The sequence below is a fragment of the Sebastes fasciatus genome, chromosome 18, assembly GCF_043250625.1.
Source record: "Sebastes fasciatus isolate fSebFas1 chromosome 18, fSebFas1.pri, whole genome shotgun sequence".
Taxonomy (NCBI): Eukaryota; Metazoa; Chordata; class Actinopteri; order Perciformes; family Sebastidae; genus Sebastes; species Sebastes fasciatus.
Genome location: NC_133812.1, coordinates 3,131,864 through 3,144,825, shown reverse-complemented (window position 1 = coordinate 3,144,825; position 12,962 = coordinate 3,131,864). Strand labels below are relative to the sequence as shown.

General features: G+C 41.2%; 1 protein-coding gene and 1 pseudogene across 1 annotated transcript; both read right to left on the bottom strand.

The window, feature by feature from the left end:
- Positions 1-7,506: 7,506 nt before the first annotated feature.
- LOC141756572 (trace amine-associated receptor 1-like) lies at positions 7,507-8,488 on the bottom strand (annotated as a pseudogene).
- Positions 8,489-10,421: 1,933 nt separating this feature from the next.
- Positions 10,422-11,423, bottom strand: LOC141756571 (trace amine-associated receptor 1-like). The gene has a single exon (XM_074616435.1). It carries the CDS (start codon positions 11,421-11,423, stop codon positions 10,422-10,424), a length of 1,002 nt encoding a protein of 333 aa, XP_074472536.1.
- Between the last annotated feature and the right edge of the window lie 1,539 nt (positions 11,424-12,962).

Sequence of the window (12,962 nt, the reverse complement as noted above, 5' to 3'; positions counted from 1 at the left end):
CAGAATCCAGCATAATGCTTCTGACAAAATGTCAAATATGCGAGGGCTACTGCGGCAACCAAAAGTCAGTTTACAGAAAAGTAAAACTTAAAACGCCATTTCACGCCAAAAAGATGCCATTGCAAAGGGTGGAGCGTCATGACTTTGAAAGCATCTGTAATGTCCGCTTTCCCCAGCCATGCACCAACCCCAGCCGACTTAATCATCTGCACAGCATTATCTACCGAAGCATAGTACAAGGAAGAGGGCTCTTTAGGAACCAAGCTATTTACACTCTGAGTGGCAGAATCGTGAGGAGCTGAGAGGTCAATGATAAGACGTTTTTTGTTTGAATATTTCTGGGTAGCGACACCTATGGGGCTTACTCTGAAGATGGAAAATGGGGATTTTGACAATGGACCAATCATATATCCTTTTTTAACCTCTTTTGATAGGAGCTCATCTACTATTTCTGGCTCCTTAAGCGCAGACTGCGCTTTCCCAGATTTTGCAAGACAGAGCCTCCTGGGACACACGGAGCGTGGATGGCTGTCTCCGCACCAAATGTACAATAAGGTACCAAAGACGGCGAAAGGAAAAACTGACACACCGTCATCAGGATGCAGCAGGTGCGGACAAATGAAAAAGCACTTCTGGAAAGACTTCCCTGCTCATGATGCCGAGTGTAGGAAATGTCATAAAAAAAAAGGCACTTTGCAAAGAAATGCAGGTCAAGCGGCGACGTCCACGACATCACAGACGCACAGACAGAGAGCAATGAGGAGGATTTTGCTTTCCTGGGAGAAATGTGCTCTGAGGAAGAGGAGGAGTGGAAGGAACTGTTGCAGCTGAACAGGGAAAATACTGTTTTTAAACTGGATACTGGAGCCACTGTTACAGTGATCCCAAGCAGCACCTACTCCATCAAAAGTCACGGGACACTGCAGCCGCCAGGAAAAGTGCTATATGGACCAGGAAATCACAAACTGGACGTTAAAGGACGTTTCAAAGGCAAGTTGAACTTTGAAAGTAAAACAACAGAACAGGACATTTATGTTGTTGTTGGGCAGTCCAAGTCACTACTGGGTCTTCCTGCATTAAAAGCTCTTGCCCTGATGAAGCGTGTCTGCACAGTGCAGGCCCAGCAGGAGGATTTTAAAGCGCAGTACCCCACAGTGTTTTCCGGCTTGGGGAAATTAAAGGAGCCCTACAAGATTGAGCTGGAGCCAGGGGCGGTTCCATACGCTCTGTCATCACCACGTCGGGTGCCCCTGCCCATGCGTGATAAAGTGAGAGCAGAACTGAATCGCATGAAGGACATGGGAGTGATTTCCAAAGTGACCTAACCCACACCATGGTGCAGCCAGGAAAAATACGGCTGTGTGTGGATCTAACACACCTGAACAAGTGGGTGCCGCGAGAGAGACACATACTCCCAGCAGTCGACCACACACTAGCCATGTTGGCTTGGGCGAAAGTCTTCACGAAGCTGGATGCCACTTCCGGCTTCTGGCAAATCCCCTTGTCAGAGGAGAGCTCGCTCCTCACAATATTCATCACCCCATCCGGACCCTACGCATTCAACCGACTGCCGTTCGGGATCTCATCTGCCCCAGAGCATTTCCAGCGTCGCATGTCACAGATGCTGGAAGGGTGCGAAGGAGTCGTGTGCCATGCGGACGACATCGTCGTGTACGGAGAAGACATGCAGCAACACAACGAGAGACTGCACCAGGTCCTGAAGAGGCTGGAAAAAGAGGGACTCACGTTGAATGAAAAATGTGTGTTCGCCAAAGACAGCATCATGTTCGTGCGTCACCGTGTCACAGCAGACGGCGTGACACCAGATCCAGACAAGGTTAGAGCTATTATGGAGATACCTGAACCTACCGGGGTCGAAGGAGTGAGGAGAGTGATGGGGATGGCCAACTCTCTGGGCAAGTTTCTACCCCACCTTGCATCATACACGCGCCTAATCAAAGATCTGCTCAGTGAGAAAAATGAGTGGTGCTGGGAGGCACCACAAAAAGAGTCATTTCAGAGACTGAAAAATGAACTGAGTTCACCACGGGTGCTAGCTCCATACTCACCAATAGCAGAGACATGCGTATCAGCTAATGCCTCGTCCTTTGGCTTAGGGGGTGTCCTGAGTCAACGACAAACAGATGGGACATGGAGACCAATTGGGTTCGTCTGGTGGCCGGGACTGTCTGTACACATCAGTCAGCTGGTGGAACACTGCAGCACATGTTCACAGCACAGAGCAGAGCACAGAGAGCCTCTGCTTACAACTCTGGTGCAAGCGAGACCCTGGCAAAGAGTGGGTACAGACTTATTCTTCTGGGAGAAAAAGACTTATCTCCTGGTAGTGGATTACTTTTCACGCTACATCGAAGTAGCCAACCTCAACGTCGCTAATGCCAACACAGTTATCGCAGCCCTGAAGGAGGCGTTCAGCCGCCACGGTATACCAGAGACAGTTATGTCAGATAACGGGCCGCAATACAGCTGGGAACTATTCAAAGACTTTGCCACGGAGTATGGATTTACACACGTCACCAGCAGCCCGAGGTATCCACCCGCGAACGGCGTGCTGTGGCGACTATTAAAAGACTGTGGAAAGGAGGAGAGGAGAAGCTAAAAGCTTTGATGATTTACCGCGCAACACCTCTTGAGTGCGGTTACTCCCCTGCACAACTCCTCATGGGGAGACAGCTGCGCACCACCATACCACAGCTTCCAGCGAGTCTTCATCCCCACTAGCCGAATATCAGAGGGTTCAGGAAGTCAGAGAAGCGGGCAAAGGAGAACCAAGGACGCAACTACAACCTGCGGCACAGAGCCCGCCCTCTGCCACCACTGCAGGCTGGCCAAAATGTATGGCTGGCAAAAGAGAAAAGACCAGGGACTGTTGTTCAACATGCCACAACACCCAGATCTTATATTATTGACACTGATGAAGGACAGGTCAGGAGAAACCGCACACAGGTTTGCACAGTAAATCATCTTCAAGTGCAGTCAACACCACCTGATACACCTGTCACATCCTCAGAGCCAGTTAACACAGAGACACACACTCAAGAGACAAACACGCCATACGTGACTAGCTCAGGCCGAGTGTCACGCCCACCTGTGCGTATGGACTTGTAGTGAGTTACTGGGGGGTGAGGAAAAAAAAAGAAAAGGGAAAATTGTTGAAAATAAATGTTTTTCTATTTTCTGTTTATTAATGTTAGAAAAATGTGATAAGACATTCTAGGTGTTACAGAGGTCAATGTCTGAGTTCAGAGCTAGGATACCTGTAAAAGAGTGTTATTACAGCAGAGTTGAATATGTTAAGAGGGTGGTGTTCTTACTTAAAAGGGGAGGTGTTCTGTTAAGTGAAACTATAGTGAGGTTACAGTAGAGGATGTTACACGGACCTTCTATGTGTGAACACTTCCGGGTCATGATAATAAACGGACTACGTAACTACACCGTTGAGCCGTCTCGCTGCCTCTTTAATATGCACTCACACACGCAGTAACGTAACAAAGCGGAGCGCCTCTTTGCTGCAGCTTTTTTCCCCTTGGGAGGAGCACCGTTTGAGTCGCTCACTTTGAACTCTTGGGCATTGGCGGAGCTTTGTTGACACCGGAGGTAATCGAACAGCTCCTCGTGGTTAAGGCCGTAGGGAACTGAGATGTTGCGGACGTATAGCTCTTCCAGAATGTGGTGAACGGGCCATCCGGCAAGCCGTTTGTGGATAACCCGGGAGCTGCGGCGCTGACGAGGCGCCTCATCCGCTTCATTCTCGCAGCGAACGACGGCGGATTGAGCCTGTGTTTCGGCAATGAAGCCGATCCCATCTTCCGATGACTGAGACTCACTCTCCGAGTCGGAGACAGCGTGAGACATGGCGATCGATAGGGCCAACAGAAGATATGGCAATCGCATGAATAACTCCAGTGAATCCTATGATCTGAGAAAGCTGGAAAAGCAGGCAGCGGTAGTACTGGTGCAGGGCAGCAGCAGCATTGACAAGGAGAGGGGGAGACAGGGAATTTTTGCAGCTTAAAAAGACCGCCCAATTGGGAGGGTGCGCTTGGTATATGTTTATGGAGTGTGAGGCATGTCACATGTGTATGTAGCAGTGCAGCTCGAGCTGACTGCCTGAACTAGCTCGCAGGCATCGCTCCATACATATATACAGCTCTGGAAAAAATTAAGAGACCACTTCAAAATTATCAGTTTCTCTGGTTTTACTATTTATTGGTATGTGTTTGAGTAAAATTATTTTTTTGTTTTATTCTATAAACTACTGACAACATTTCTCCCAAATTTCAAATCAAAATATTGTCATTTAGAGCATTTATTTGCAGAAAATGACAACTGGTCAAAATAACAAAAAAAGATGCAGTGTTTTCAGATCTGGAATAATGCAAAGAAAACAAGTTCATATAAATTTTTAAACAACACAATACTAATGTTTTAATTTAGGAAGAGTTCAGAAATCAATATTTGGTGGAATAACCTTGATTTACAATCACAGCTTTCATGCGTCTTGGCATGCTCTTCACCAGTCTTTCACATTGCTGTTGGGTGACTTTATGCCACTGCTGGCACAAAAATTCAAGCAGCTCGGCTTTGTTTGAGGGCTTGTGACCATCCATCTTCCTCTTGATCACATTCCAGAGGTTTTCAATGGGATTAAGGTCTGGAGATTGGGCTGGCCATGACAGGGTCCTGATCTGGGGGTCCTTCATCCACACCTTCACTGACCTGGCTGTGTGACATGGAGCATTGTCCTGCTGGAAAAAACACTTCTCAGAGTTTGGGAACATTGTCAGAGCACCAAAGAAGCAAAGAAGAGCCAGGCTGAGGTTTGCAAAAGACCATAAGGATTGGACCATAGAGGACTGGAGTAAGGTCATCTTCTCTGATGAGTCAAATTTTCAGCTTTGCCTAACACCTGGTTGTCTAATGGTTAGACGGAGACCTGGAGAGGCCTACAAGCCTCAGTGTCTCGCACCTACTGTGAAATTTGGTGGAGGATTGGTGATGATCTGGGGGTGCTTCAGCAAGGCTGGAATTGGGCAGATTTGTCTTTGCTGAAGGACGCATGAATCAAGCCAAAGTACAAAGTTGTCCTGGAAGAAAACTTGCTTCCTTCTGCTCTGACAATGTTCCCCAACTCTGAGGAGTGTTTTTTCCAGCAGGACAATGCTCCATGCCACACAGCCAGGTCAGTGAAGGTGTGGATGAAGGACCGCCAGATCAGGACCCTGTCATGGCCAGCCCAATCTCCAGACCTGAATCCCATTGAAAACCTCTGGAATGTGATCAAGAGGAAGATGGATGGTCACAAGCCCTCAAACAAAGCCGAGCTGCTTGAATTTTTGCGCCAGTAGTGGCATAAAGTCACCCAACAGCAATGTGAACGACTGGTGGAGAGCATGCCAAGACGCATGAAAGCTGTGATTATAAATCAAGGTTATTCCACCAGATATTGATTTCTGAACTCTTCCTACGTTAAAACATTAGAATTTGGTTGTTTAAAAATTAATATGAGCTTGTTTTCTTTGCATTATTCCAGATCTGAAAACACTGCTTCTTTTTTGTTATTTTGACCAGTTGTCATTTTCTGCAAATAAATGCTCTAAATGAAAATATTTGTATTTGAAATTTGGGAGAAATGTTGTCAGTAGTTTATAGAATATAACAAAAAAAATAATTTTACTCAAACCCATACCAATAAATAGTAAAACCAGAGAAACTGATAATTTTGAAGTTGTCTCTTAATTTTTTCCAGAGCTGTATATATATATATATATATAATTATATATATTTATAAAATTATATAATATATTATGTATTTAGTCTGTTTGCTTCCCTCATTCAGTGTCAGGTTGTCTGCTTAGTTACCCGTGTTCGTCCTGCCATTCTGCCTGTGTTCCCTGTGTTCTCTGTATCTTACCGGTTTGTACTCAATTTAGTTTTGGTTTTTTTTTTCCTTTGTATTTTGTCTTATCTCAGCATGCGACCTCTGTTTTTGGTTTCCTGTCAGCTTTGTGTTTTGACACCAGCTTTGCATTAAAGCTCGCCTTTTGCCAACTTTACCTGGCTGTCTGGTCTCTTGCGTTTGGGTCCCCCTTTGAACTGAAACCTTAACAGATCTGACTACTTTGAAAGTCTTGTAGTGTGAAGTGTTAGTTTTAGCAACAACATCATTGTTGGCCTTAAAATAAGTAAGTAAAATAAATACAAACAACGTAACATAAGTACGGAAACGACCTAGTGATACATTTTTTTTTGCATTGTTTTTCTATTATGCATAAAGCATAATACATGTGTCCTGCTTATTTATCAGAGCAGGACACATGTTATCTTGATGATCATATGATTTTTGTTTAAAAGACAGGATTGTCCCCTGTATCAGCTAATAGAGCTTGAGGTGAAGCAATAGATGAAACATAAATGTATAGACTGGAAAAATAGTCATGGGTTTTGGGTTAATTAGACTAGAAGTGGGGTCCCCCATAGGCATGATGGTTACTAATTAAGCCATAGAGATAAACCTTGATTAAACTTTCAGTATAAATCAGCAATGGATAAAGGAACCTCGCATTAATTTCATTAAACTTTCAATATAAATCTATATGAACAATGAATAAAGAAACCCTAGCTCTACCAGCTGTAACATTAAAGGGATCTACACATTAATGCATCAATAATTATAATCCAGTAATATACGTTATTATGAAATGGGCCCTTCTGCATAATGAGTAATTTCACTTTTTTACTTTGTATTTTTTGATGCTAATACTTTTGTACTTTCACTCAAGTAACACTTTGATCGCATAAATGTAACAGAGTATTTCTACACTGTGGTATTTTTACTCTTACTTCAGTAAAAGATCTGAGTACTTCTTCCTCCACTGGCTCTTTCCATAATGGTTCTGTCATGTTTGAATAATCAACATGTTTGAATGTTAAAACGGAACTTGGCCTCCTCAAGGTGTTTGACACATTAATGCACAGATGATGACAAACTGTCAGGCCTTAAGTTTAGGTTATGTGGATATTTTATTCTTTTTGCTTGTGTCATACCTTTCTAAATAGTTGTGCCAATTACAGTGGCACATAATGAAAGTGTTCATGACAGAAAGAGGTTCTGGCCAACAATAACATTGAGAGTGCAACTCTCATCATGATATTACAAAAAAAAAGTGTGAACATTTTACTTAATGAAAGTGTCATTTAGTGCCAGGAAGTGTTGGCACAAGCACTTATAGAATATACATGTACATGTGAGCATAGTGTGTTTAAGCTATTTACATGATTGTATAAACTGACAGCTCATTGTAATGCACCTTTGTGTCTCAGTCAGTGTTTCACTTTAGTATGTTCTTTTTATTGCATAATTTAAAAAAACATGCAACAAATGACACTGAGTTACAGGTTGCAGACACATGCTTGATCTTTATTGTTCTAAATTTGATCAGAACTGACTCGCTCGTTGGCTATTTCACCACCCCAAAGAATATGTTAAAGCAATTTTTTGTTCGTAAAATCACCTTGAAATATTTTTCCTGAAATTATCATTCTGAAAGCTGTTCTGAACCAGCTGTAAAAGAAAGCATAAATGAATGGATTGAGCATTGAATTTGACAGTGTGAGCCAGTTAAGACTTTCAAACAGTGGGACAAACACGGACACGTGATTCAAAAGCTGAAAGGTAAAACAGAGAAAAAAAGGAGTCCAGCACATCAGAAAAACTCCCATAACAATAGCCAGAGTTTTGCTGGCCTTTCTCTCCATCCTACTGGCAGTTGCTCCAGACTTTGTGCTCTGACAGATTGTGTTCTGGATGCTGCGTGCCTGTCTCTGGGCAACAAGGAAAATCTTTAGGTAGATACAGAGCATTATTATCACTGGGAGATAAAATGGGAAAATGGGAGCCAAAATGTTTTCAAGTAGAACATCAATAAAACAGTTTTGTTCACATTTTTCATCGTTTAATCCTGGAATTGTAAAGCCAATAGCAACTAGTACAGAAACACTCCAACTTATCAGGATCATGACCACAACAACGTTAACATTTATCTTAGTTCAGAGGCTGACACACTGCATAATATCTGTCAATGGAAATACAACATAAATTCAAAATGGAAGCTATGCTCAGTGTTACATCAAAACTGCCTCGTACTTTGCAAAAAAAATCTTCATAATACAAACATGAGCTTAAAGAGAATGCCATGTTGAAAGGAAAAACTATGACACCAACAAGCAGGTCCGCCACAGCCAGAGAGAGAATGAGAGAGTTTGTAGCAGTGTGGAGCTGTTTGAAGTAAATAATGGAGATTATTACAAGAAGGTTTCCACATATTGTGACAACACATAATGAGCCAAGGAAAATAAATAATAAAACACATATTGTAGAAGGGGTGTCTTTCAGGATGTAGGAGCCATTATCTATTTCATAACAGGGATGTATGTCATAAACATTAACAGTGACTTCTGATGTCATGTTTCTGTGTTCCTTCAAATCAGTTTTCTATTAACGATTAACAATATTTACAATATAAAAAATGATGTTCTTTTAAAATATTTTGATTTGTATGAATGCAAAACTACAATAATTGGTCTCTCTGTTGATGGGTGTTCTTCATTACTGTGCCACTGTGCACATATTTTTTATCAACCTGTATCTCATTACCATAATGAATACGTTCTATAATGGTCCAATCAGATGTGGGACTTTTTATTGTGATGACATAAGGTGCTAAACAAACAGTATAGATGAGATTCAGTTTTTAAATCCTTTTTGAATTATTTCATTTTACCAGAATTGCTAATATCTGATTCACCATTTAGGTAGGCCTATTAGGGTCGCTCACAGCTTAACCCCTAGTAAACTGGGGCCAAAAATGTTGCCTTTTTGGAACTAATGGAACAAGTTCTTCTCCAGAAACGAAATTGATTGGAAAAAAAGCACAGTTTTTGTCAAAAAATTCTAAAATTTTGGGCACCATGGACTTCTAACCCCCAAAAGGCAAAAACAGACCACACTGTCAGCAATCATACCAAATTTGCAGTTCTTAAGTGAAAAAGTTTTAAAGTTAAACTCCGGAAACTAAATTGAAGTCGAAAAAAATCAATTTTTTTTTGCCAAAATTTTGGCACCGTGGACTTCAACACCCCACAAGGCACAACTAGACCATATTGTCAGCCATCGTACCAATTTGAAGTTCCTAAGTTCAATACTTTCCGTGTTGTCAATGTAGGTGTGTTTATTTGTGCTTTAGAATGTAACCAATGTGAAACAATCAGAAAACAAAGTTTTATTTCTGTGATTCATTGCTTTGTTCTCATTAACGATGCTCCCTCTCTTCATTCACTCTCAGCTCATTGAGCCGAAGAGGAGGGGGCAACTTTGAATGCTGTGTGTTTACAAACTGCAACCGACAATGCTACATAGTATACCTTTAAAGTAACTAAATTGCATTTATAGTACGCCTCATCTAGTGTTGTGCCAGTGTTGAAGTACCAGACTGTCATAATCAGGCATATAAGTGTCTTTACTTTTAATAAAAGCTTCCCAATTTTATTTTTAATCTTGAGTGTTTAATGTATATGTGATTTGTTGCTTTAATTAATCCACTGTATTTCGTTGTTAGTTATATACATTTTTATGTAAATAATTGCGATGGAGGCTTTATTTAACTTTCCTGACTTTTAATGAACACCATCAGACAGCCGTTGAGTTACAAATGGATCGTTTTAGTTACTTAGGTAAACCCCCACAGTACATGCGCACACACATTCAACTACTGTACCGTATATAACATAGAACATGCGCAATGCATTCAACTACCATATACAACATAGTATATGACACCTCCCCGCTTTTTTTATGCCATTTCAACAACAAAACATTTCAACATAAATTGCCCCTGTACCATGTTTTATATCATGCATATCTCAAAACTAAGACAACTCAAGTTGATACACTTTAAATCACAATGGTCTTCTTCCTACTCAACCAAAGCACTCATTACAATTCACTTCATTACCATAAATTGTAACTCATTTCATTCACAACATTTCATATCAACATTGTCAACATCAATGTCGATTCTGTACCTGACAAAACGCTCGAAGCAAAAGTTCGTCGGGGGATTGAATTTAGCCATGACTCCTCTTGCTGTTGTAAATAATTGCGATGGAGGCTTTATTTAACTTTCCTGACTTTTAATGAACACCGTCAGACAGCCGTTGAGTTAGAAAAGGATCGTTTTAGTTACTTCCTTAAACCCCCACAGTACATGCACATTCAACTACCGTATATAACATAGTATATGACAATATATATATCAAAGTTATATGATATGCAGAGTGTAAAGATAATCATCTTCATTGTGACAACCATTATCATAGGCTATTTCAGTAATTTGTACAAGTCAAGACAGTTTTGAAGTAGTATAATCACCTTGAAATATTTTTCCAGAAATGATCATTCTGAAAGCTGATCTGAACCAGCTGTAAAAGAAAGCATAAATAAATGGATTGAGCATTGAATTTGACAGTGTGAGCCAGTTAAGTGTTTCAATCACAGGAACTGGTACTGAGTCATTACTAAAAGGCAGAAAGGTGACACAAAGAAAGAAAGGAGTCCAGAATAAAAGAAAAACTCCTAAAACAATAGCCAGAGTTTTGGTGGCCTTTCTCTCCATCTTACTGGCAGTTGCTCCCGACTTTGTGCTCTGACAGATTGTGTTTTGGATGCTGCGTGCCTGTCTCTGTGCCACCATCAAAATCTTTAGGTAGATACAGAGCATTATGATCACTGGGAGATAAAATGATAAAATAGGTCCAATGGTGTTTTCTATGAGAACATCAATTAAACACCTCTCCTTACATTTTTCATTGTTTAATCCAGCAATTATGATGCTAATTCCAATTAGAGCGGAAACCCCCCAGCTCAACAGGATCATGACCACAATAACCCGGTGGTTTATTTTAGTTCTATAGGTCAGAGGCTGACACACGGCGTGATATCTGTCAATAGAAATGCAACACAGGTTCAGAATAGAAGCTGTGCTCAGTGAAACATCAAAACTGCCTCGTACTTTGCAAAATAAACCCTCGTGATAAAGACATGAGCTTAGAGAGAATGCCATGCTGAAAGGAAAGACAATGATCCCGACAAGCAGGTCCGCCACAGCCAGAGAGAGAATGAGATAGTTAGTAGGAGTGTGGAGCTGTTGGAAATAAAAGACGGAGATTATGACAAGAAGGTTTCCACATATTGTGACAACAGACAATAGCATTAGGAAAATATACAACAATACACATATAATGGAAGGGGTCTTTGTCAGTATGAAATTGAAGTTATCTATTTCGTAGCAGGGATGTATGGTAGTCACAACGTTAGTCCTGTTGAAAGTGACTCCTGGTTCCATGTTTTAGGGTTCCTACAATTCAATACAATTCATATTATTAGCAATAAGCAGAAATATGCAGTATGTGTATATATACTGTATATAGACATACATAAATTCAAATATATAATATTTTAGTCAGTCAACAATGTCATCGGTTAAAAAAACAAAACAAATCTGTTAATTTGTCATATCAAACCTGTTAAACCCTCAAGACTGTCCATGCATTAGTGCAGATGGGTGCTCTTGGTCACATGTACCACTGTGCAGAACCTTGATATTTATCAGCATCTAGCTCGTCAAAATAATCGTTGCCCAATCAGGAATGGGACTGCATCCTGTTTGCATGAGATGTCAAAGTTGACCAATGATGTGTGTGTGTGTGTGTGTGTGTGTGTGTGTGTGTGTGTGTGTACTTTTTTTAGTCTTTTTGGTATGCCTCAATACAATTTCATATGTCAATTTTTAACTTTGATGCTCAGCCAAACCTCTATGGGCAGTGGTGGAATAAAGGTTAGAGAAGCAAGCTGAAAGAGAAAGTGAAAAAGCAGCACTTGCACCTCCCTCCTTACCACCACTGAGCTGCCCTTGAGCAAGGCCCTTAACCCCAATCGCTCCAGCGGAGCTGCTCAGTGGCCAGCAGATCAGACTGTGGTTGTACTGGGCAGCTTCCAGGTGTGAATGTGTAACTGTGTGAATGTGATCAGGGCGTTTCTGAAAAAGAGAGCATTACTCTGAGTTAAATTCTCCTGAATAAATAAAGGTAGGTCAATGCCAAATTGGGTGGAAAACCTGCCGATTGGGCTACTTTTCATTAGCTTGGGCTGGAAAAAAGTAAAGTGGGCAGTTATTGAAAAATGTAGCTGTTTATTTCGAGGCAAGTTTTTACAGACAGTAAGTAAACACAACAATCCTGCATTTTTAGGTCATTAAACACAACACTGCAGTTCCTTGATTCACCTTAAAGGGTAACTTAGGCATTTTTCAACCTGGACCCTATTTTCCCATGTTTTTATGTCTAAGTGACTATTGGGGGCAACAATTTTTGATATTGGTCCAGTATTGAGGGAGAACACTGCAGACAGCAGCTGCTAAACGGGCTGTATTGTAATTGCTCAGGGAAGTTCCACACCATCAATGTACTGCCACTAAAAGTGCTTGTTTTTCTTGCCACTGACAGGCTCAGGTTGTTATTATAAGTGTCGAACATTATGGAAAGGACACTTATTGTGTCATGTGACTTGTTGCTGGAAGACAGTAGTGGAAACTTGAGTGAGAGTTGGAGAGAGGATTGCCGGTGTTGTCAGAGGTTTTTGTTTTGGGAGTACAGAAAGCATAGCTTAGTGTTATCTAAACGTGTTTTAATGTCATGGCTGAATATTTAGCTGATTTCAACAATGTGGATGCAAAGTGAGATTTCAGAACTAGACTTTGTTAGACACAATTACAAACAAGCCTTGGACCAAGCGAAAGGTAAAGAAAAACCCTTTATTCTGTAGGGTCTTTGTAGGGTACTTTCAATAATGTTGTCAGACACTTACAATAACAATCTGAGTCTGT